A 26,430-nucleotide genomic window follows, 5' to 3' on the forward strand; every position below is an offset into this window, starting at 1 on the left:
GAATGCTAAAAATAGAATTGTGACATAAATCCCATCCCTTCTGTATATACATCCTTACACAACACATATGTATGAAAGGAACAAAGCTTGCTGTGTGGAGCTCAATGCTGGTTTCATTCATTCTGATATAAATAGCAAGTTCCTATAGCTAGCTATGCTGGCAGCACATGGCTTTAAAATGCTACTATTTTTCACAAGTGAAACCATGCATTCCTTTAGGACAGCATCACCTGAGAAGATTATTAAGGAAGAATGGAAGCATGAACAGTATTCATACATACAAGTCAACAATTTACATTTTGGAAATGCAGGAACAAAGTTATCCATTACAAAAATAAACTAAAAGCGCACTCCTACAGGTGAGAAAAATTTGCAGATGTAAAGACATTTATACTAGTAAAAGTCAGAAGTCAAACCTAGCAGTTACATATTCAAACCTTGTTTCTAATGACAAGAGAGATTCTTGTAGCTATTTCTGAAGAAAACGGACTTGGAATGTTCTGAGTCAATATTATATTGGTTCAGATATGGCATAGCTCAATTGATATTGGTGCATCAACTTTTCCAGATTATAATAATCTATACTCTAGAGCAGGAGTCTCCAAACGTCTTCAATCATGCTGGCTGGGGAATTCTGGGAGTTGAAGTCCACAAGACTTTAAGTTGTCAAGTTTGGAGTCCCCTGCTCTAGAGTTTTTAGTTGTTGTGCCTTTGGATAAATCTTGATTAGTAGGCAATTGAATCTAAGTTCTCTCTTGACTCAATAAGGGTCATGGTTGGTACCTTACATCAATGTGGACAGTGCTGAGCTCATTCCTTCAGGGGAATGTAACCCTATCACTAACCTAGATAATCATTTCCATCACTTTCTTTTCTTACTCACTTTATTAAACTGGAAACATTGATTTTGAAATTGCAATGTTTTCTGTTGAGAGAGGACAATCTAAAAAAGGAAGGAGAGACTGTATTAAAATAGATTGACAGAAGGTGAAGATTCCATTTTATCTATATAAAATTTGTTAGTTAAACCTTCTAATGCTTTTTAGAAATAGGTAATTCCATTGGTAAAAATCTAAAGAGCAAATTGCCAGATACAAACAATACTACCTATTTCTTTCCAAGTAGATTTAGCAATGATTTATGATCATTGCCAGATATACTTGGAGAGAAATAAGTAGTATTGTTTGTCAGTAGGAAAAAATTATACTTAGAATTAATCATCAAGTTGAAAGGATTTTAGAAATTATTTATTCCCTGGGTGTCAAACTCAATCACGTTACATGATGTATCACTATGTTTTCTTGCCTTTGCGGAGCTGGGGTGGGCGTGGCCTGCACGTGATACATCTGGCCCGTGGGTTGCTAGTTTGACACCCCTTATCTATTCCAACCTCCTGCTCAGGATTTGCTAGAGCATCTTTGATAGATAACAATGCGGCCTCTATTCCAATACCCCTAGTGTTTTTATTTAAAAGTATTTATTTATAACCACATAATCCAATGGTCCTAGAAGACTCAAAAAATGCAATTAGTAAATGTTTATTTACTATACTTGCCTGCTACTCATTCCTGGAGGTCCCAAGTGGCTAATGACAAAAAAATCCCTCAAGTAAAAATGAAGTCATTCATAAAGAATAATTTAAAAGCATCATCAGATAGGACCAAGGAAAAATACATAAAGTCATGGATTCACCACTATATCCTAACATTCAGAGTACTTTCTATATGGTGAGGTATGAAAGTTGGCCTTAAAATGCTCCTCTGAAACCTGGGGAAGGAAGAGATCCTAGGCAGCGTCATTCATGAACTGCTGAAGCTGTTGTGCAACCATTTTTCTACCAACTTCCCTAAGAAAGGGAGGTTGGATGCTGTATGAAGATTGTCTAGCAATGACTTCTTGCAGAGGGGACAAACCAACATCTGTTTAAGAGATAGACAAACAATCCCTTCTCTAAAGGAAGAATTTGCCACTACCAGAATTCAACCACATGTCACTTCCTGGACATCCTTAGCTAGTCAGGAGGAACATGGATCTAATGAGCAAGGGGCCAAGCTCACAATTATAAGGTACCTGTCCACCTCCTTTGGCCCAACAAGTTCAAACCATTTCCAGATAACATGGAAGTCTATGGCCAAGGCATCTCCATAGGACCTACACCAAGACTGACATCTACCTGGGAAAGAATCCATGTGATTTTGTCTGATAGATGCCTTGCAAAAACCCAAGAGGGCTTAGGTTAAACAGAGCTATCAGACAGCTATCTGCAAACACAATATGGGTGAAGAAGTACTGCCCTGACAAGACCAAGGCAGCTCTAACCCATGTTCAATTGAGTTCATCTTTCACTGATATCCAGTGACACTCTAGACAGTTCTTCTCCCATTTCCTCTGTCTCAACTATTTCATAAACCATGAACAGTGATGAGAGCCATAGGAGGAAAGAGGTTGCAGGGGTGCAATCCAGTTCAAAGCCTTGGCACCCTCTCATTCCAAGAGATGACCAAGGCCAAACTTTATTTTGGACCATACAGCAGACCACCTGGAAAAAACTCCAGTTCCCTCTGGAACACATCTGGGACCATAAGTTAACAAGGGTTGACAGATTTAATAGGTCCCACTGCAGGGGGCAGTGCCAGAGTATCTCATGGTTACCAGGGAATAACTTGACTGTAACAAATGCAGTTTTGCACAAATCCATCTTATACACTGGGGGCAGTTCAGTAAGGCCATGTAGCACAACTACTTTGGGAGATACACCCTTTCTCAAAAGGCTTTTGGGTATAATTCAAGGGACTGGTTATTACCTATAAAATACTTCCAAGCACAAGACTGGGTTATTTATGGAGATTCCCGTTTCCAACTGCCTCTGTTGGTCCCATAAGATCTGGCAGAACACTTGGTGAGACCCATGTCACAGTGCTTCACCTATGGAACACCATTTCCTCTGATATCCAAATAGTTCAAGAAGCTCAAACTGCCCAAGGAGCTCCTGATCCAGTTCTACAGAGGAATTATTGAGTCTGTCATCTGCACCTCTATAACTGTCTGGTTTGGTTCTGCAACCCAACAAGACAGACACAGACTTCAGAGGATAATTAGAACTGCAGAAAAAACAACTACCGACCTGTCTTCCATTGAGGACCTGTATACTGCACGAGTCAAAAGAGGACTGTGAAAATATTTACAGATCCCTCGCATCCTGGACATAAACTGTTTCAACTCCTACCCTCAAAACAACTCTGTTGTGACTCCAGCCCCGGGGGCTGGTTTATCTTCGCACGCTGAGTCGGAGGATGATATGGAGGAAGCTGGCAAGAGCTATGTGCCGGAGGGGCCGTCTTCATTGGTGAGTCAGCAAGAACTGACAGTTGCTGACGTGCCTCTGGACCTCAGTCAAATTGAGGAGGAAACAGAGGCCAGTAACGAGGAGAGGGAGCCCCTATTGTATGCAAGAGAGAGATATAGGAGACGTCTATAGAGACGTCTGTAGAGAACAGCTATTGCCACGTCCCAAGAGGTGTGGTCAGGAGACGTAGAGCCACACCCTACAAAGTATAAAAGGGATGTGGCTGGGCCGGAAAGGCGTGGTGAACAATTCGTTGGCATTTTGGATGCAGTGGAGTTTAGAACTGCTAGTTTTGAGTTTTGAAAAGGAATCTGCATTTCTGCATTAGCTTGCTGGCCGTCTGCCAAGACCTCTGGAACATCGCCCAGTAATTACTGAACTGATATACCTTTGGAACATTGCTGGTAACTACTGAACTGATATACTTTTGAAAGAGAACTGTTTATTAAAGGGCCAGCTTCAATCTCTCTAGCCTGCGTTTGTTACAGTTGTTACTGTTTGTTATTTGAGCTTCTGCAAGGCCACTCGTGGCAGGGGACAGAACAGACTCTATAGAGCAGTGGTCCCCAACCTTTTTATCGCCGCGGCCCACTGAGCGCGCGCAGGGGTGGGGGCACGGCCCAGGAGCTTTTGCGCACGGCCCATTGCACACGGCCCAGGAGCCTTTGCGCTGCAGCGTTCATGTCCCCCGGCCGCTGCGCGGCCCGGTGCCAGGTACTCCACGGCCCGGCACCGGTCCACGAACCGGGGGTTGGGGACCACTGCTATAGAGCACTGCACACCAAAATAACTAGACACAAGAACAGTTTTTTCCCGAAAGCCATCACTCTGCTAAACAAATAATTCCCTCAACACTGTCAAACTATTCACTGATGCTGAATAAAGTGTCATTCATCTCTAAAAGGTGTTCCTGTGAAAATCAGGCACCTGAAAGAAGGAGGGAAATCTCTGAGTTGGTACTATCTAGCAGCTGATAAACAAACTTAAAGGAAATGTGAGGAATGAAACCAGAGTTGCTGTTTGTCAGCAAAGTGGTCTCTGCTTTTTAATATGCTGTCTAGATCTGCCTTTTCTCCCAAGAAGCAAGCATCTTTTAATTTCATGGCTGCAAATTGCCATCTGCACTGATCTTGGAGTCCAAGAAAATATAATCTGTTACTGCTTCTATTTCTTTCCTTTCTATTTACTAGGAAGTGATGGAACGAGATGCCATGATTTTAGTTTTTTTAATGTTTAGTTAGTTTCAAGCCCACTCTCTTTTACCATCATCAAGGGGGTTTTTAGTTCCTCTTCAGTTTCTGCCATTAAAGTGGTATCATCTGCACGTCTGAGGTAATTGTTATTTCTCCCAGCAATCTTAATTCCAGCTTGTGTTTCCAGCACAGCATTTTGTATGATGTACTTTGCACATAAGTTAACTAAGTAGGGTGGAAATATATCACCTTGACTACTCTGTTCCTTATTTTGAACCAATCAGTTGTTCCATGTCTCCTTCTTGACCTGCGTAGCCTTGCCACTTAGTAATTCTGCACCGTTGCATTTCATTTTTGTCCTATCCTTTCAACAGCTTTGTTTTCTAAAGCAAACTAGTTTCTAGCTCCTGAATATCACAGGGATTGCAGAAGCCTTTCACATAGCTTAGCCACATGTATAATCAGGACAAAGGAAAAGATGGCTTTTCTAAGAATATATATTGCCATTACCCCAAGCCGTTGGTCTTCCACACGTTGCTATGTAATACAGCATACATCACTCCAGCACCCAGGACAATCATTAATAAGATCTGTTTCATGACCAGCATACCTGAAACACAAATATTAAATGAGGCTTTTATCTTTAAAAGTTAATTGTGGGCATGAGTATAGTAGAACAGAGTTTATACTATTCACTAGTTATCTATTGGGTGATTAATTCCTTTATCAGACTTTAAAGCATAAGCAAATGGCCTCTATTTCTATAGGGCTTCTATATATAATGGTATTTATTAACTCTCTGATTATTACTATGCTGTGCCATTAGTTATACTTACTCAGGAGAGTTTAAATCAAACATTTTTTTAAAAATGCATTTTCTCACGGGGGGTATGACCCTGAATACACTGCTGATCTTCTGTATTTTGTCAAGTTTCAAACTTTGTATTTTGCTAAGAGAAAATTAACTCATTCTTTTCCCAAAGATATACAACATAATCCTCTTTTTGGTGCATTCTTATAAGGGTTCAATAAATATGTGCATGCAAAATATTTGTCAACTTCGAACCGAACCTGGCAGCAGCCATTTTTCTGTTCCTCAGTTGCCACACATAGGGGAAAAGGGGAAAGGAGGTTGGAATGCCTTGCTAGACACAACAGAGAACTTTCTCGTGAGAACCAAGGTCATCTCTACTGGCAATGAATAAGGTTGGGGAAGGTGTGCCTGGAGAGCCCCCCCAATTAACCCACTTGGCCAACGTGACCTGTGACACTTGGGAATGGGGTTATTTTCTATTTTAATTATACTGAAACCACGGGAAAGATTTATAACAGTTCCAATGGTTGGTACATTCTGTGATCATTTGATTGCCATGAGTTGGTAATGAGTACAACCAGAATTGTCAGATCTGCCATTTTAAGTTTTACAACCACAACACATAGCAATGGCCTCGGTCATTAACTGAGAACTATCTATACAAAGAACTTAATGAGGGATAGTATATTACATTTGTATTGCCATAGGTGGATCTCCACTCTATAAAGAAACAATATGAAATGTTCTTGGATAAGTAATGAAACAGAAATATTAATTTAACTAGCATGTGCAATATAACATGTCTCATTTAATAAAACATTTGTACAGTTGTGTCTCAAATAACAGAAAATGAATAGAAAAGTTGTGTAGTTATTGATGCTCATACTGCAATAAACTAAAAATACTGAGAAAATTTGGGGGTGGGGGTTTCCATTTGAAGGAGCAGGAAAAAGAGAGAGGGAAAAAAATCAACTACAAGAATGACTAACTACAGAACTGACAACAATCTGCAGATACTACCCTTATCCCAATCAAGATTTGAATGAATTTCACTATTTAATGGAAAGGCACTGGTATGAGGACTGAGAATGCTAGAATAGACTAAGAGGATTAAAAGCAGAACAGCTTATCCTAGAAACTGGCAATAGAAAGAAAGAAACACAAGATACGATCAGTACACAAATGTCCAAATAAAAGGAGGTAGTAACTAAAGTGGAAGCAGAGGCTAAAAGGGAACAGGTTTTTTTGTTTTATTTTGCTTCAGGCGTGAGGGGATGGGGGTAAAAGAGTACAAACTTCCTAAAATGGGAAGGAAACTGTAGTACTGTAAAGGTACTAAAATGTGTCAAAGGCATTAATTAGCTAAAAAAACAGAAAAGAAAATGCTAATATTGCTCTTTCTGTATCTCAAACAACCTAACTGCATGTAATATTACCACTTTTACCAGTTGGATGGGCAAACTGAATACATACCTCCATAGATTGTTGCGCTGTGTCTAGGCCTAAATCTTCTTTTGCATTGCACCACTCCCTGTCTGTTTGTCTATCAGCACATTACCATTCATGTCTTTCATTTTTTTGTTAACTGTTGCAGCCAATTCATATATAATAAGTAAAATCTGACCCAGATGTTCAACATACATGATATACAATCTCTTTTCCCTTCCATTGACACCATGTTCATCAGGCTCCAGAATATAGCAATAATTGTGCATAAGCATGCAGGGTTTTTGTATAGCTGAGTCTGCATTTTTTTTAGTTTTGTTCACATCTCAGCTATGGAATTTGAGTCAAAATCACAATATCAGTTTTCTTGTGTTTAACAGCCATGAAAGAAACCTTATTATCTCCTATCAGTATTCTAAAGCTTACTAATACTGGATGAAGTTGGTATTATTTAATAGCCACTTGAAGTTGGTATTATTTAATAGCCACTTATAAATTGAGCTATGGTAAAACAGTATTTCAACATTATATTCTAAGTAGGTTGATAATAGCTTAAAATACCTGCCAATTGCCAATTAATTGTCCAACGTCACTTTTCTGAGATGGGCAGTCATATAAATTGGATAATAAATAAAATCTAAAAGCATACTGGTGTAACTTTTTTCTTTGAAAGCATTCATTTTGGAAAACAGAAGTGTTGAACTAATTTCTAAACTGGATGTCTGAAATTCCTGAATTCCAGTGTTTTGCAAAAACATTTTAAAAGGTAAAATCAGAAGTATGTAGCACTCTCATATACCTGCTTGCAATCACTGGGGTGTTTTGAGATAGGAACAGAAAAAGTGCTGTGAAGATTCTCATTAAAACTGAACTAGTACCCCATTGGGGGAAATTATTCTGTGATACCCAGATCTTACTTTAATATTATCCAGTGTGGAATTTCAACTCGTAAAATAATGACAATATATGGATACCCTATCAATTTGCTGTAATTAATATTGCATAATATTGAACATTAAAAAGTCTATCTGAAAACACTTTTGGCATCTTTATAAAGTAGGCATCAATACAACACCACAATTGTTTTTATGTTTAAAAGCAACACAATTTCCATTTCCCATGATTGCTGAAGTTATTTCTTAATCCTGGACTGATTTATTTATTTAAAATGCTTTTATTCCACATTTTAAGAATAAAAGTCTTCCCAAAATAACCACACCAAAATAATGTTATGCATTATATTTTATAAGTACACATACAATATAATCTCACATTTGGTTAGATAGCTGGCTATATAAATTTCATTATTAAATTTGATTAATAAAACATTTATAGTTTTGGTAGTCTTTAAAGGAACAACAGGAATACATCAAATTACCAATTAGTATGGGGTCACTAATTATTTTAGAAACAAAAGATGACCATGTAGTGTTTATGCAGGAGTGAGATAATGACAACAAATCGCCCCCCCCCCCCTTCATCAAAAAGCTCTTTCAAGAAACAGCATTCCAGATCTGGGAACTCCGCCTTTTCTCCCAATCAAAGCATTAGTGCAGGGGTGGGCAAATGTGGCCCTTTTACAACCTGTGGACTTCAACTTGGACTTCGATTCCTGGCTCAGGAATTCTGGGAGTCGATGTCCACAGGTTATAAAGGGGCCATATTTGCCCATCCCTGCATTAGTGGGTTCAGAAACAGTCAACATTCCCACCTCCTGAACAAACTCATTTAGGTGTAGCCGTCTCTTTTAAAGGTCAGCACAAGTATTTTCTTAAAGATTGGAAGAGAACAGGCAGGTAGCGTAGCCATTACTGAAATACTACAGAATGGTCCAGGCACAACTTTTAATCAGATGCATTCTACTCTACCAGAAGGTACCAAATTATTTTTAGATAGCTCAATAAATTGTGTTACAAATGCCTTGATGTACCAGAACATGTGCAACTGAGACAAAGATTGCCAAACCATAAAAGTATAACATCGAGTTTATTAATCTAAACTGGCAAAAACACTTTTTAGCAGCAGCCACCACTGTCATCTACTTTAACAGACAGCACAAATTCTATGAGAAAAATGTAAGCTCTGAATTTAGTGTTCAAAAAAAAAAAAAAAAAACCCTTTGTCCAGAACTATTCAAATGCTTCCAACCAATTTGACTTTCCTGACTATCTTCCAGTTTGCCTGAGATTAAGTTTCAATATGTTCAACCTTCTTCATTTTAGAACTTGAATATGACCTGTAAAGAAGATTACCTGTTCCTGAGTCCAGGTGAGGAACCTCAATCCACTAGTAAACCTTTTAAATTATTAAAAGGAAGTCAAAGCCTGGGATTTTTACTCCCACCTATAATTTACCAGAGTCAGATAGAACCAGGGGTGAAATGCTCCCGGTTTGGACCGGATCGGCAGGTGGTTCAGAGAACCAGTAGCAAAAATCCCTGCCCCCCCTCATGCCCACCCAATCGCCCGGTCGCCTGCTTGCCGCTTGTTTTAAAAAATGCTTTTAAATAATAATAATAATAATAATAATAATAATAATAATAATAATAATAATAATAATAATAATAATTTTATTTCTATACCTTCTCCCGAAGGACTCAGGGCGGTGTACGGCCAATTTAAAAACACAAAAGGTTAAAAAAAAAAAGTTCTGAAGATCCCAGCTAAGCTGCGCAATTATCAGAGCCTTTTTCCCCCCTTTTAAAAGCATTTTTTTTACAACCTATTTAGGTTGTAAAAAAAATGCTTTTAAAAGTAAAAAAAAAAAAATCGTGCGGCACAGCTGATCAGTGCCCCTCCTCCCACACGATATTCTACTTACCCTCATGCCTCCTTTTGGTGTGCGTGGTGCACACTCGAACCAGTAGTAAACCGGTTCAGATTTCACTACTCGATAGAACCTTTATACTGCAATTATGAAGTTAAATTCATAGACACACAAGCAACGCAAATGGGTGGGCAGAATTCTTTGTCAAACATGATACTTTATGCAAAGCAATTATTTACTCAGTCAAATTGCTGACATTTGCTTCCATTTATCAGTGTAAACTGGACATTCAGGGTTGATGCTCATAGCCAGTGATTTCTTTTAGAAAAATATTTCTAAAATATCTTTGTGCATGGAGTAAAACAAAGAATGCTGCCCGTTTATCTATACAGCACAGACACAGTTTGTGATTTCAGCAGAGGCAAACCACAGCGTCTTTCTTTTGATTCCTAAGATGAACTCAGCAAGTTTCTGCGTGTTTGATCTGGTTTGTTAGAAGGTTTTGGATGAATGGACGGGGACAGCCTCAAATTCTATAAAGAAGGATCAAGGATGAAATCCAAAGGATTTTTAGGGAATAGCCAGGAACAGAATAGCTTTTTGTATTTTGTTTGAATATGTGTATTTATTTATCCAGCAATTAATGATTATGGAAGAACGGAAAACAAGACCTGATTAAAGTCAAAGAAATAGCTTAAGTTGCAAGCATGGGGATACTAAAGCTATTTCACTCACAGAAATCTATTTTTCTTTCTTACCTCAATATTTGTTTCCTCCAAATATTTGGAGGAAACAAACTTGTATTACAATTTTGAAAGAAAAATACTAATAATGTATTTAGTGTCCCTTTAGGGCTGCTTGAAAAATGGCTAATAGGAAGAAAATCAGAGGAAGGTGGCTTGCCACATCAGCAGATATGGATGCTAGGTGCTGCTATTCTTAATGTGAATAAAGATAGTCCTCGACTTAGAACTGTAATGGAATCTGTCCAATTTTACAGCTTTTTCAGTAGTCATCAAGTGAATCACCATAAATGTTAATTGAATCCAGTCATTAAATGAAGTCATAGTTATTAAGCAAACCCATTGTTTGCTGTGTGGGGCATTTTTGGTGAAAACTAGAAGCAAATATCAGTTCTCAGCAAAAACAACATAAATTACAGTCATGTGATAAATTACAGGTTGCTGCAAATGGCTGTAAGTGCAGGCCGTTTGCTAAGCCCATGAAATATGATCATGTGACCATGGGAGTTTATGAACTTCAGAACTGGGTGATACCTTTGGAGGGGGGGGGAAGTCCATCAGTCGCTAAGTGACAAGGCATAGGTAGAACACTACCTATATGTTTTGTCACTATAAACCAGCCAGGAAACAGCCAACGAAATTTCAGTATAGTATTGACACTTCCATCCAACAATTCCAACCAAAACTGTCAAGCTAGAAGTAGAGTTGAACCTGAATTCCTGGCCTCCTAGGATATCCAGTTGCTTTTAGCTAAAGCACATTATGTCAAAAGTAAAAGGCATTATTTATTGGTCACTCCCCAAAAATATACTTCAATGTACAATTTGGTGTTTGTAAACATGTAAATCAGATCTAAAAAAATGTTTTTCAGACATGCCAGATGAAAATTCCATTCTGTGAGATAATTACCTACAGAAAAATTCACATACAGCAGCATTGCAATGAAGAAAGTCTTACTAGAGTAGCAAATGTTGATCTTCCTAGATGCATAGAAAGCATTTGATAATGTAAACTGGCAATTTATGCTGGCACAACTAAAAGATATGGACTTTGGGGAGAGATTTATTAACATGATTAAGGAGATATATTATAAACAAACTGCAAAGGTGATGGCAAATGGAGATATGACTGAGAAGGTTAGCATTAAGAAAGGCACAAGACAAGGATGCCCTTTGTCTCCTCTATTATTTGTATTGACATTGGAAGTATTAAATAGAAATATTAGACAAGATACAGAAATAAAAGGCATGGAAATAAAAAAGGAAAAGTACAAACTATAGGCGTTTGTTTTATCTTGGAAGAGCCACAAGAAACAGGGCATAAATAAATAAAAAAAATAGAAGAATATGGTGAAGTGGCAGGTCTGAAAATAAATAAAGAGAAAACTAAGATCTTAGTGAAAAATCTTACAGATAAACAGAAAAAAGAGTTAATGAAGAGAATAGATATTCAGATTACTAAGAAAGTAAAATAGTTAGGGATTCAGCTGACAGCAAGATGTGTAACAATTAAGAAAGATAATTATTATAAATTGTTGCAACAATTTAAAACAGTTTTGGAAAAATGGAAAACTCTGCAATTATCATTGATAGGAAAATAGCTACAATCAAAATAAATATATTGCCGAGATTATTGTATTTATTTCAAACAATTCTGATAAAATTGGGGAAAAAATACTTTGAGGAACTTAACAAAATAATATTAAAATATATTTGGCGAGGGGAAAAAAGCAAGAATTGCAAGGATATGACTTGCAACTAGATTAGCATGCTTTCTTGTGGTATGGGAAAAACAAGCTACATGATTACTTTCAAAGACATTATATAAGAAATGCATTAATGATAGAAAATTAAATTAAATTAAAATTAAATTATTTGAGTACCAGTTTGGCTTTCAACAATGAAAGCACTGATTCACCCAAATGTTATTAACATTGTTAGATATAATGATATTTTGAATGAAAAGGGGAACACAAAACTAAACAAGAACTGAGTGATAAAGGGATTGGTAAGGCATGGCATTCACAAGTGCAGATACATTCTATATATGAGAAAGATGTTAAATTATATGGTTTCTATAAAGAATTAACAGAATTAGATAAGATATTAACAGGAACACAAGAAAGATTGATAAAGAAATTGTACAGTTACTTATTGGACATAAAACTGGAAGACGAAGAAGTGAAGGAGACAATGATAGCATGGGCAAAAAATTTTGGTCATACAATAGAATTAGACACATGGCAGAAACTATGGGATAGGAATTACAAATTAACGATGTCAACTGCATATAAAGAAAATTTGGATAAGATGTTTTATAGATGGCACTTTGCACCGGCGAGGTTGGCAAAGATGTTTAAAGGTAAGTCAGCTAAATGTTGGAAGAGTCACCAGATACCTGGTGGACATGTGTAGAAGCAAAAAAATATTGGACAAAAATACATACATGGCTGAAAAAGATGATAAAACAGCACATTGATTTAAAACCAGAAATATGTGTGTTCGGGATTTTACCTGAAACTTATAGTAAAGAGAACACATATTTAATTATTCATATATTAACAGCTAGAATCGTATTTGGACAAAATTGGAAAAGTGAAGAGATCCCTACTGATGAGAATATGATTAGAAAAATATTAGAATGTGCAGAAATGAACAGATTAACCCTGGCAATTGAGAAAGAACAAACTGAATATTATATGGTATGGGAATCATTTTATCAATGGTTAGAGAATAAAAATGGAAGTTGGAAATAAAAGGAAGAAGAGCAGAAAATATGTTAAGATAGAGATGTAAACAATATGATAATTGCTAGTATTATGATTATTATGATTATTATGCTTAATATTATTATATTCTTATTAGAAGATATGTAAAGAGGGAAAAATGAATAAGTTTATTATGTTCAATTGTTTAATATACTATAATTGTAAGATTAGAGAATTAATATCAATGTAGTGAATGATACTATAAATTCTGATATATTTCAGTACTCACATAAATACAATAGTTATATTTAAATATACACTGGTGAGTCCAAGTTCATTTAAGTTATTAGTATAAAGATCCTTACTTTAGTATATTAACCTTAATGAAATTTAATCTATACAGAAGCATGATTGTTATGTAATACATTTACTTGATATCAGCTTATGTACTGTTGGTTTGCATGTGTAGACACATGATAACAATAATCCTAAAATTTATGCAAACCACTTTGGGAATGTTTTTAGAAAAAATATTTTTGTATTAAGCCTATTAAGCAAGTGTATACATGCTCAAGCTTTTCTGAACAAGTAGGTTTTTGCCTTTTTAATGAAAGCTACAATTCTTACATCATCATACAGGGTGTAATATTTTTTCTTAGTTGTGTGTGTATATAAGATATATAAATGATCTGCACAGAATCCCTTTGATTGATTTAGGCTGGCCCATAAATGTTTTACATAAACAAGATACCATAATTTTATTTCAGATTGTTCCAGAATATAAAGTTTCAACAATAAAATCCTACCATAAATGTAAAGCTGTCTGAATGGGATATGACCCAATAGACAGGAATCACACCTGCTCTAATGACCATGATAATGTAGGTGGAAAATTCCACACACACTTCCTCATATGGTAAATCCCCCAAATGCAGAGTGTGGCAGATGATCAGAGCTCTCTCCTCTGAAAAGAGCTTGGATTGAGTCCCTTTAGCTACACTACTTCAGAACTGGCATGCCAATTCCCTCTCCCCATCATTTCAATTCAAAGAAACACTAAAAACATAACTAAAGGAGCCTTTAGAGCCTTGATAGTACAGTGGTTTAGTGCACCCTGTTATTAACACAGCTGCCTGCAATTTCTGCTGGTTCGAATCTCTCCAAGGCTCAAGGTTGACTCAGCCTTCCATCCTTTCTAAGGTAGGTGAAATGAGGACCCAGTTTGTGGGGGCAATAAGCTGACTTTGTATAAAATATACAAAAGAATGAAGGCTATTGCTTAACGCATTGTAAGCCGCCTTGAGTCTCCGGAGAAGGGCGGCATATAAATCAAATAAAAAAAAAAAAACACAAAAAAAAACATAACATCTGCCAAGAGACAAAGTATGATAAATTCTCCGCCCACTTCCTGCCTTGTGGCCCAGTGTGAAATAGCTAGGTGTGCAACTGGTAGATATTCTCAGATTTTGTATTCTGTAACACAAGGGTCTCCAACCTTGGCAACTTTAAGCCTAGCGGACTTCAACTCCCAGAATTCCCTAGCCAGCAAAGCTGGTTGGGGAATTCTGAGAGTTGAAGTCCGCCAGGCTTAAAGTTGCCAAGGTTGAAGATCCCAGCTCTAACATATCTTTTCTGCTTCAAAATAAGCAGCTGTGTAAACCATAGGCAAGAATGATTTACGACTTACAGAAAAGACTATCTTTACCTTTAGTATAAACAGAATTATCTCAGAAAGATGGGAAGGGAATGGTCAGAGAACTTTTAACTATACAAAGTGGGAGGCATACATATGCTGAATTTTATTTGGCTGATGTCACTTTATTTTTTTTTTAAAAGTAAAGACTCTATTCACTTTTCTCTTTAAATTCACTGCATAAGCTTACCTAAAGGACTTAGAGGAACAACGCACCCACGAAGGAAAAAGACAGTTGCAGTGAGCAATTGTATATACCTGAAAAGATGACTTAAGTTTCTTCCCCCAAAATTATTTTCTAAAATGGGAGGGTCGCCTTAGATTCGTTGGGGATCGCGCTGCGTTAAATTTACCAAGACGGGAGGGGTTATGGTAGCCCATTATTTCTAACTGGGAGGGGAAGAGAGATTTTTAACCTTTCGACAGGCGGGGGATGTTGGCGTTTCGATAGACTGGCCCTTTTACGATAGTTAACCTCAAAAACCTTGAGAAAAGTCACACCAGGATCAGGCGTGTTTCGTGCGAAAGTCTCCAACCTCGAGCATTTTACAAACAAGACAGCGCACCCAAATGGGAAAGCCCATCCTGCGGCTGGCACATAGAAAACAAGCAATCGCGTCGGCGGCTGAGAAGCGCCAAGCAAGTTTTCCTTGCCTAACTTTGACAAGGCAGAGGTCTCTTAAAGTGGGCGTTCGAGCAAGCAGGGGAAAAAGTGAAAGAGGCCGATAAAGCCCTCGATCCGACTTGCACGCCCACTCCCCAAGGAAAGTCCTTGATAAAAGTTCATGCAACTTAACTTCTGAATCAACCAGAACCGTGGCCGCCCCAAACCCACACAGGTCTCTCACTTAACGCGCCTCGTCAAATCCAGCCACCACTTCGCCTTCCACCGCGTGCCTTGACCGGAAAATGCAACGCCGCCAGACAACCCCCCGGGAGATAAAGATCTGGGTGCCGCCGATTCGGCGAGGCGAGTTTCTCGAGCCCCCAAGTGATTGGCTGAGCTGGAAAAGTCCCGGGAACTTTGCAAAGATTTCTCCCGGGACGCTGGCATAGGCGGCTTTAAAACTGCAGGCAGTGACGCTCGCTTCGCCCTTTGGGAACGGATTACCTATCCTCGCCGTTTTCCGCCCACAGCGGCGCTTCCCGTGCTCTGCGGCCAGCTCTGTTCCGCGAATAGCCCTGCTTGGATGCGCCAGACTTCGCCTTCCCCGTTCCTTTCTCGGCGACGGCCTTTCTGCTTGGCAGTGGCGCCCCTTCTCTCGCCCTGCAATTGAGGCCCCTCTAACAGGGAAGGGACTAGGACCCCATCGGACAAGGAGGCTGGAGGAGAGAGAGAGAGAGAGAGAGAGAGAGAGAGAGTGTGTGTGTGTGTGTGTGTGTGTGTGTGTGTGTGTGTGTTGGGGGGGGGGGGGGTAAGCCAGTTTTCGCCTTAAAGCGTCTCTGAGCCGAAGCTGGAACCCAATGGCCGGGGAGGCAGTGGGGAAAGTCATAAGAGCAACCGAAGCTCCGCCTGTTGCAGCTGCCCAAACCTTCCCGCTAGGTGAGAAAGAGAGGAAACTTCTACTCGGGACCTTCCCTGGTCGTTTCATGCAAATTGCCACAACTGGATCAAAAGTGGGGAAGCACGCCTGCCTTAGGAGACGTCAGACGATCTAGCCCTACTAGAATGATACTGCATCTTACCCCGCAGGTTCCGAGAATTGGAGGGACAAGACTAGGCAGCTGGCCCATCACCTTTCAGACAATCCCTAATCCCTAGGCAAAATTATATATACTGCTCAAAAGAAATAAAGGGAACACAAGCAGAAGACATCCGAGATCTGAATGAATGAAATAGCCTTATGAAATACTTTGTTCTTTACATACAGTAGTTTATACACTGCTCAAACAACTAAAGGGAACACAAAACTACTGTATGTAACGAACAAAGTATTTCATAAGGCTGTTTCATTCATTCAGATCTCGGATGTCTTCTGCTTGTGTTCCCTTTATTTTTTTGAGCAGTGTATATATATTAAAATTCATCCCTACTTTGAGCGGGCAAGCCCACAGCAGGATTCAGCAAACTGAGAGAATGGACTTGATGAACATTTATGTCACAATTGCCTCACGTTATGCTAGCTAAATCATTTTGGATGGCTTGTTTGGTTTTGGTTTACCGTGTGTTATGTTAAACCTACCAGTTCTACAGGTGAGTTCAGGCCTCTTGGTTAGTTTTCCAAACACCCATCGACAGATTTTAAATATTAGCCTTCCCCAACTTCCTCTGGTCATAGAGGCTGGGGTGACTGGGAAGACAGGGTCATAATCAATGGTGAGTTGCCCCCTGTTCACACCGGTTCTACAAACGCTGCGCTTGCACAGAAGAGAGCGAGCGAAATGAGCGCGTGCGGCCCCGTTGTGAACCAGTAGTAAATGTAAGTAGAACCCACTCCTGGTCATGATCCACTCCTCTGGTGGATACCACATTGATGATGGCTTGCATTTGTCCTATGTAAGATTGGTGCTCCCAGATTCTTCAGCATTGCTTCAGAAGTAATGAATTCCTTGTCTGAAAATTCTAACTACCATATGGTTTTCTTGCAATAAACCACACAATTTGTCTATACCATTGATAAATCCAGAAGTGAATTGAAGTTAAAATATGAGAAAAATCAATTAATGGAATCGTGTAAAAGATGATCACATAGAAGTTTGTTTCTCGAATCTCAGTTTTATGAATGTTGTAATTCCTGTATTAAAAATATAAAAATTAAGTAGATTTAGATTTAGATTCTTTTTGCTATTTATTTGCCTTATTATTTGCAGCTGAAGCATGTGACCTGCTTTGAAAAGACTGAATGCAAAATTGCAGGCTTATCTTCATGTTTTACCGGTTGTGGCATGTAAACATGTAACTAACCATTTTTAACGATGTGTCCTCATCTCATCCAGAGTCTGCTTCTAGGGCAGCCTAGAGTCATCTATAATTATCGTGCTGTTAAAGTGGTGTTTCTCCTCTTTTTTGATCACAAATCTTGCCATACAAACATTCTCCTGCACTTTTATGATGATAAGGACAAGAGGTGACAACAGCTCAGATCCTATTGGCTGCTTAAGTCTGCTGTGGGCATGCTCTGTCACCGAATAATGTTCTCACTTACTATTTTGGCTTTGGATAAGAAAGAAATCAGACAGCTGCATTATACAGTCTGTTTCTCTAGGGGGATGTGGGAGAGTATGGTGGGTATAAGAATATCATGGAAGAATAAATGCAGGTCTTTCTGGAGATCAGTATTCCCTCATCTAGCCCCTCCTCCCAAAAAGGGATTTGAACTGAATAAATTGGTAGTCAGAGAAGGGTGCATGATGAACCTAGAATGAGTTCACATACAAATGGAGGTCTCTGTTGACCTTACACCTTCTATTCAGGGGTGAAATCCAGCAGGTTCTGACAGGTTCTGGAGAACCGGTAATGGAAATTTTGAGTAGTTCGGAGAACCCGCAAATACCACCTCTGGCTGGTCCCAAAGTGGTGTGGGGATGGAGATTTTGCACTATCCTTCCCCCAGGAGTGGTGAGGGAATGGGGATTTTGCAGTATCCTTGCCCTGGAGTCGGGTGGGAATGGAGGTTTTGCAGTATCCTTCCCCTGCCACGCCCACAAAGCCACACCACACCCATAGAACCAGTATTAAAAAAAATTGAATTTCACCACTGCTTCTATTACTTAGGTTCACATCTCTGGGAATTAGGAAGACTAAAAAGGCAAGACTAGAGTTCTCCTCCCACCCTCCCCCACCCCGATGTTCTCCCCATTCTCCAAGCTTAAGTTGGCAGGCCTTGTAGAATGTTTATGCAGGAGATGTCAGGCACCCTTCAGTCAGCTTGTGCTGCCCACCACCATTTCTCTGTGAGGAAGCAGAAGGACACTGCTGCTTTCCAGTATATATATTTGAATATAATGTTGTGGCTACCAACTCCAATCAGTTCTGGATGGCTCATACTTTAAACGCAGGAACAATTTTTTAAAAATAAGGAACAAATCATAGACATCAACAAGAAAAAAACTGAACATAACAGTAACAACAAAAAAACTACCTATAGCAGCACCGTACTGTAGAGAATAATCAAGATTTCAAAGGTTTTCAGACCATAATCAGTGTGACATTTCTTCTGAGTTTATCCATTTTTTCCCAAGATAGGAAATTAATAGTCCTTTAAAAAAAGTTTTTTTTAAAAAAGAGAGAGAGAAAGGAAATGGTTTCTGGATGACATGTAAACGTAATAAATCCCTGCCTCTTGCCTTTCTCCAGGTTGTTCTGCCCTCATAATTTCAATAGGAGCTAAATGTTTATGGGTAGGAATGGGAAATAGAGCTTTCTTCATCAGCCAACTTGAGAGAGAGGAAGTGAGGGGCAGATGAACAATTAAATTTGCTCACTTTAAGGAAAAGGAAGAAAAGTGGCACTGCCTTGTGTTCTCCCACCCATCTTGTAGTGGGCAGTGACACCTGAAATAATCATATACTAAAGTGAAGTGGCAATTCTCTGTTATTTGCAGAGATTTAGAACAAGGATTCAGCCCCAAGAACCAAATTGCCTGATGAGTTGGGATAGAATAACAAAGAGTTTCAGGTTGTAAATAAACTTATCTCCCCAGGTTAATTAGTAAAAATATGTGAAATTCAGAATATCACTTCTAAAGGTTTCTTAGGAAACAGCAACCTCTGCTGATGGTCCAGACATGAACGAAAGCAAGAGGTAGTCAAGTGTTTAGACTACCTCTTGCTTTTGTTCATGTCTAACATGCATCCATTGAGTTATCCTTTATCAACCAACCTGAGGACTCCGAAATCAGTTAACATTACCAGGCGTAAACTAAAGCCATGTTTAGAGTATATAACAGAATAAGGCAGTACAATATCAGATAAGTTGTACAAAACAAAGTAATGGCAAAGGAAATAAGTATTAAGAAACACAGGCTATGTTAAATTAGAAACAAGGTTTCTTTGTTCAAATTTCTGTCTTGCACAGAAATTTCCAGAAAAATAAGCCAGTCAGAAATAACTATAAGAAGGGACAATGGAGTTCTTTTCCTAAATCAACTATTATTTGTACCTAATAAGGTAAGCAGGAAAGTGATGAATCTGATCACTTTTTGATAAAAGTACTTATTTGTCTGCCATTTTTTTCTTTAAAGAGAACATCTCTTTAGCAACAGATCAATAAAACTTCAAAGCACGCTCATTGTTGTAAAACAGGTTGTATTGCCTATAAATTGGGATTAGGAGGGGGAAAAAATCCTGTTCCAGTGATGGGAAAGCAAGACAGGTTTGATAAACAACCTCAATTAAATAGCTAAGCTCTGTCCGATTTTATCTCTGAAATGCCAGTTTTAGCTCTTGACGGAGAAAAGGCAAGAAGATCAAAATGCTTTCAAAGACCGCTTGAATCATCAGCAGAGAGCCCCTAGTTTTAAAAGTATGCTAAATAATATATGAGTTGAATTAAAGATTGCTCACCCATCATTTGATATCGATTCCTAGCCTTTCGATACTGTGAATGACAAATCTTGCGTCTCGCAGAGATTAACTTCTTGCCATCAGCTTTGCACATGAATCTTGATTTCCAGGTCTTGAAGCACAACTGATTGTGTCTCGCCTTCCATTGAGGTAAAACCAGAAACCACCTACGCAACATTGAATGCTGCTGTGGGAAGCATCACACATAGATAGGGCAATGTGTATTAAAAAATGAAATGCAATGCTGTAGATACTCCTTAATTTAGAAAAAACAACTTTTAGAAACAACTTTTATCATTTTTTTTTAAATGGCAGTGTGAAAAGGACTGTAGTTATTACTATAATAGTAAAAATATGGCAATGCAATTGACTCAAAACTAATCAAGTTCTTTAGGGCATATTACAAGTAAATAGGTAAACAATGAGAAAAGAAAACAAAATACAATAAAGTACACTATGTATATGAGCAATATATAAATCACAATGTCTTAGTAATATAGCATACCAAGACAAAATCAAAAAAATACATTTGGACGTCACATAATAGGTGGATATTTTGATATGAGTTCTAATCTTGCTTTAAGCATGAAAACTGGCTGGGTGACTTTGAGTCAGTCACTTTCTCTCAAACCACCCCACTTCACAGGCTTGTTGTGGGAAAACAGGAAAACATAGGAATATTAGTATGCTTGAGTTACTTATAAAAGTAATAAAGATGGAATAAAAATCAAATAAATGAATATCTTTATTTTAAAAAGTATGGTGCCTACTGTAAGGAAGCTGGTACAGAACTGAGCTGGCTTGGTGATTTTGAGCATGCATGCAGTTTCAGCCCTGGTTAGGGCTGAAACAAAGCTTCTAAAGCACAGCTGATTGTCGGAGGGAGCAGCAATGAGAAAAGCAGGCAACGTGCAGAAGATCAGTTCACTCGCAAGCGCCTCTTTGGGGCTGAAAAACAACTTCAAAAGCACAGCTGATCATCAAAGGGAGCTCCAGTGACTAAAGCAGGCAAAGCGCGGAAGGAGTAAGAGAAGTCAGCAGCTGTTCCGCGTATCCATTTTGGCCACTGCGCGTCGCATTTTCAGCATCCAAACGCGTTGCGTTTTCGGGCGGCAATCGGAGATGTGCTTTGGAATATCCCTGCAGCCTTGAAGAGCTCTCAAACGGAGTGTTTGGAGGCTGAAAACGCGATGCACAGAGCCCAAAAACACAAGCCATTGTCAGTGGCAATCTCTGCAGCAAGGAAGAGGACAAGTGGAGACCAAAGGGTGGGGGCCAGCAGGTGGGCAGGGCTACATTCAGAGTATAAGATGCATCCAAATTTTCAGCCTCTTTTGGGGGGGGGGAAGTGTGTTTTATACTCTGAAAAATACAGTAATTTTCCCTTCTAATCGCCCTATACAATTTAATCTATAATCAAGTATAATCCAATGATAATATTGCTTATTATTGCATATATATATATATATATATATATATATATATATATATATATATACTTTTATTTTATTGATCATCCTTAATTATAAATTACTAACTTCTGCTTCTATTTACAAATCATTTATAAAATTGGTCCCAAGTTAAATAGTTCTTTGTTTCCTCTTTACCCTTAATTTTCATCATTAACTTGTCCATTTCAGCACAGTCTAATATTTTCTTTACTAGCTGAATATCCGTGCTCCGCTACGAACCTATGTGATTGGGCTTGATAAATTGATACTTAGAGTTTGAAAATTAATGAGTAGTTACGATCGGCCTCTCCTCTCCCCTTCTCTCCCTCAGGCTTTCTAGCCCCTTCTCTCCATGAGGCTTGCCCCACAGAAGCCTGTCCTATGCTATCCCATTCTCTCCAGAGTTAATTTCAAGTTGGGAGGCGGAATAGAACGTCTAACTAATTAGCATCAGAGCGTGTTATAATAATACATGAAATACTAATGTTCTGATGGTCATTTTGAAAAATCCTTTCTTAGTGAGCACCTAGAAGCCAAGAGGAACATATGTGGCAATTTCAAGTTTGTAGGCTTTACAGTTCTGGAGAGTTCGTGATTAATGCGTGAGTGGTTTTCACTTATATATAGAGAGAGATTGTATGCTTCTGTCCATGTTTTGGGGAGCTTGGCCTTTAATAGCACTTCATTATAGATATCCAGCATTGACAACCCTAGTGCTTCTTGTAAATTTTTATAGGGTTCTGCGGGAAGCCCGTCTAGTCCAGATGTTTTATCGTTTTTTTGCTTTTTAATTGCTTCTGTTAATTCCATTGTCATTATTCTTTCATTCAGCATTACTCTCACTGTGTCCGGTATTTTAGGAAGACCAGCTTTTTCCAAATATTGTTTTATTGCATCTTCTGACAATTTTTCTTGACTGTAAAGTTTCCTTAAAAATTCCTGGATTATTTTCTTTTTATCTTAATTCTGGTGGTGAAGATTCCCCTTCTCATCTATCAGTTTGTATATCACTTTCTTCTCTTTCTCTTTTTCTCAACTTGCATGCTAGCCATCTACTTGGCTTATTTGCATTTTCAAAAAAGTTTTGTTTTGCCATTTTAATTTTTTGTGCCATTTCATCTTGTAGGTTTAGTTTATGTTTTATTAGTTCAATTTTCTCTTTTATCTTAATTTTTTGCGGATCATTCTGCAATTCTGTTTCTACTTTTTTAAGTTCTTCTTGTAGTGTATTTTGCTGTTGTTTCTTTTTCTTACTTTTTCTTGCTATATATGTTATCACTAATCCTCACATGTATGCTTTTTCTGTGTCCCAAACAATTTGCAGTGATGTTTTTTTTTCTATTCTATTTTCTTTAAAGAAAAGTTCCATTTCTTTTTCTATCATTTGTGTGAACTCCTTATCTTTTAGAATAGTGATTCAGTGTCCATCTTGGTTTCTTCCTTTGTCCCTTCCATATAATTTTTAACAGGGTTGTGGTCTGCCCATATATTCACTTCTATATCTACCTCCTGGATGTCTCTCATTTCTGACGACATCCACATCATATCTATTCTTGACCATAATTGATGTCTATTTGAATAGCATGTAAATTGGTTTGTCTTTGGGTTTAGCTCTCTCCATATACCCTGTAAGTCTATTTCTTGTGTTATTTCAAAAAAGGATTTGGGGAGTGTCCTCCTTATTTTTTTACTTTTTTTTACTGCTTCTGTAATCTATTTTGGTGACCCAATTGCATTAAATTCCCCTATCATACATATGTTTTCATCGTTCATTTCGGTTATCTTTTTGTGGAGTCTTTTATAAAATTCTTTCTGCTTATTGTTTGGAGCGTACATTATATTGCAGTCAAAATAATCTGTTTATGGTTTATTACCACCTCAACCTTTAATATTCTCCCTTCTTCGTCTGCATATACTTGTTTGGCTTTTAATGGTTCTCTGACCTATAGTGCCACCCCTCTTTTCTTTTGATATGCTAATGCCGAGTATAATTTCCCAATTTTGGGGTATTCCAATAAGTTGCCAAGTTGTTTTTTTTAATATGCACTTCTTGAAGACAATTTAGGTCCAATTTTAATCTTTGTAGTTTTTTGAAGGTTTTTTTTTTTTTCCATGGGAGAATTCAGTCCATTTTTTGTTAATTGATAACATCTTTATTTTTTCTTCCATCTTTTCATTTATATATAGGTCTTGTCCTTCTAGTTGTTCTTATCTCTCTCTGTCCTTTTATTCTTGCACCTTCTCATTCTGCTCGCTCATTTTTCTCCTTCTCACTTTCTTCTTGGTCTCAAGCTTTTTCTTCTATTTGTGTTTCATCTTGACTTTTACTTTCTCTGCTTTCCTGTTCTTCATATGCGGTAAAGTGATGTTCAAAGAATTCATGCACTTTATCTAGTGTATGCACCCTAAATTTTTTGTCTTGCCAGGTAACCAGAATTCCTTCTGGTATCAACCATCTAAGAGTCACGTATTTAATCAGTTGTGCTGTCAAAAATTGATATTGTCTCCTCTGCTCTCTGACTCTCCTAGGTATCTTTTTTAAAGTCATTATTTCTCTCCTTTTATACTTCATGGAGTCATCTCTAGTTCTTTTATATATTTCATCTCTCAACATCTTTTTGGTAAATCTCACATGCACCTCTTTTGGTAGATTATGTCTTCTTGCATAGTTCATATGGATTCCAAATATTTCATTTATTTCCCTTTGTACATTTGTTTATTTTTCTGTAGTGCTCCAGCCAGCAGTCTGTCATCAAGTCTGCCAGGTCTTCCTCTTTCTCTTCCACAATATTCTGGAATCTCAGGAAGTAGGCTGCCTTTTCCATCTCCAGAAAGATTACTGTCTCTTCTAATTCTTTGTTAGCTTGTGATAGCTTCTGATCTACTTCTTCCATTTTTTTTTCTGTTTGCTCAGCCTTTATTTCTATTTTCTGTATCCTCTGTTCATTCTTTGCCATCATTTTTCATCTTTTCATCCATCTTCCGTATCTCCCCCTTTTATCTCCCTCATTTCATTCTTAATCTCATCGTAGTTTTTTGACATAGCTTCCTGACTTTTGATTATGGCTTTTCATTTCATTCTTAATTTCGTCATAGTTTTTTGACATAACTTCCTGACTTTTGATCATGGCTTCTTGGATTACTACAGCATACTTTTTGTATACTCTGAAAGGAATTTGATTTCTCCAGACCTAGCATGCTTTCTATCAATCTTTGATTGGATGCACTGGATGCTGCTGATGACGTTGCTGATGACGATGTAGACGAGGTTTTCTTTCATATCATATACATATTAGGTATACTTGTCATCTCTACCACTCAGAAAAGAGCTGATCAGAGAGGTAAAGACAAGGAATTATATCTACACAGAGAAAGATTATTTCCCAAACCCCCAAGTACACCTCCTTCAATTCTCTGTATAGTATCTATAAAAATATACTCACAATCTAAAATTTCCAATCACCACCATTTAACAAAAATAAATCTTTGCGATCTACAGAATTAATAGTCCTATCAAGTCCGTTGAATACTCGCAATTCTTTTAAGGGTAGATGCTTCCTCTATCCTTCTTCCTCTGACAGTTTAAATTTATAATCCACATAGTTCTGTCCACACTCCTGTTGTTATAATCCTCAGTCTCTGGCAGGGATCTGATATGCCTACTTCTTTGTGCTAGCCAAAAACGAAACAATTTCATTTCAGATTGGGATGCTTCTGATTGCCTCCCTGCAAGATGTTAATTATATTCTAGCTGTATGGAGCACTTTTCTTCCCAAGTCAGAATGGCCCCTTCTCTGTTATTTTTTAGAAAAGAAGTGAAAGGCTCCACTTCTTTTAGGGGTCCACTAACACCATCCTATTAGGCTTTTGGGATATACTAGTAGTCCTCAATTTATGACTGTAGTTGACCCCTTGAGGTGATAAACTGGATCATCATGCAACCGTGACCGATTTTATGACCTTTTTTGTGGTTGTTAAGGAATACCAAGGTCATTAAATGAAGTCATTGTTCTCTCTGGCATATTTTTCCCCAGAAACCAGAAGTAAATGGCAATTTCTGAAGAAATATAAATCGTGGTCATGTGCTGCAAAAGGCCATAAATGTGATCTGGATACCAAATGTCCAAAATGCAGTCATATTACTTCAAGGGGAAGATAAATGCTAGAATTTCAAATCTGGATGGTAAGTCCCTTTTGGAGGGCCTGTTGTATCTTCAAATGATTGCCAACTGACTGGTCTTAAGTTGAGGACTACCTAGTTGTTAAAGTGATAACTGCTGTTTTACTTGGTGCTGTGTTATTTATGATTCTATGCCAGAACTGTATTTTTTTATGTAGCATTTACTAGAGCAGTATGTATCTTCTCTGAAATGAAAAATGAAAAATCTTTTAAATCTGGGACAATATGTCTATTCTTATAGTATTTTTATTTGGATATAATATGCTATTGGTAAACTTTGAGTTTGACTTTATTTCTAGTTGAGAGAATTAATTGAACACTTTTAGAATTTCATAAGAATAAAAATTAGGAACTGGGACCTACTTTTAGCCTTAGATGCATCAGAAGAGAAGAAATTCTGGACCTATTAGCCAAAGAAAAAGAAAAAAAAAGAAAAAAAAAAGAAAAGAATAGAAAAAGAAACATCATGACATTAATTATAGTGTGTTAACATTAAAACATTAAAACTGATCTCTACCCTGCCTGCTAATTTATGCTTATCTCTCTTTTTTTCCCGTCCCTCTTTTCCTATTCCATATGCTGTTTT

At 37.9% G+C, this 26,430-nt stretch overlaps 1 protein-coding gene across 5 annotated transcripts in view; it reads right to left on the reverse strand.

Moving 5' to 3' along the window:
- Positions 1-26,430, reverse strand: part of ST3GAL6 (ST3 beta-galactoside alpha-2,3-sialyltransferase 6) — a 58,208-nt gene that overhangs the window by 20,657 nt on the left and 11,121 nt on the right. Inside the window, exons 2-5 of one of the 5 annotated variants that reach the window (XM_070942748.1) lie at positions 26,208-26,247; positions 20,214-20,400; positions 5,050-5,149; positions 884-943 (exon numbers count right to left, since the gene is read on the reverse strand). In XM_070942748.1, the coding sequence (XP_070798849.1) occupies positions 884-943; positions 5,050-5,149; positions 20,214-20,400; positions 26,208-26,225 (365 nt within the window). In that variant the 5' untranslated portion in view covers positions 26,226-26,247. Of the gene's footprint in view, positions 1-883; positions 944-5,049; positions 5,150-15,819; positions 15,986-20,213; positions 20,401-26,207; positions 26,248-26,430 lie in introns of those variants that run through there. The other 4 variants (XM_070942749.1, XM_070942750.1, XM_070942753.1 and 1 more) reach the window with 4 other exon arrangements.

This window comes from Pituophis catenifer, unplaced genomic scaffold (assembly GCF_029215685.1).
Source record: "Pituophis catenifer annectens isolate HBS135680 unplaced genomic scaffold, rPitCat1.0.hap2 SCAF_4, whole genome shotgun sequence".
Lineage (NCBI taxonomy): Eukaryota > Metazoa > Chordata > Lepidosauria > Squamata > Colubridae > Pituophis > Pituophis catenifer.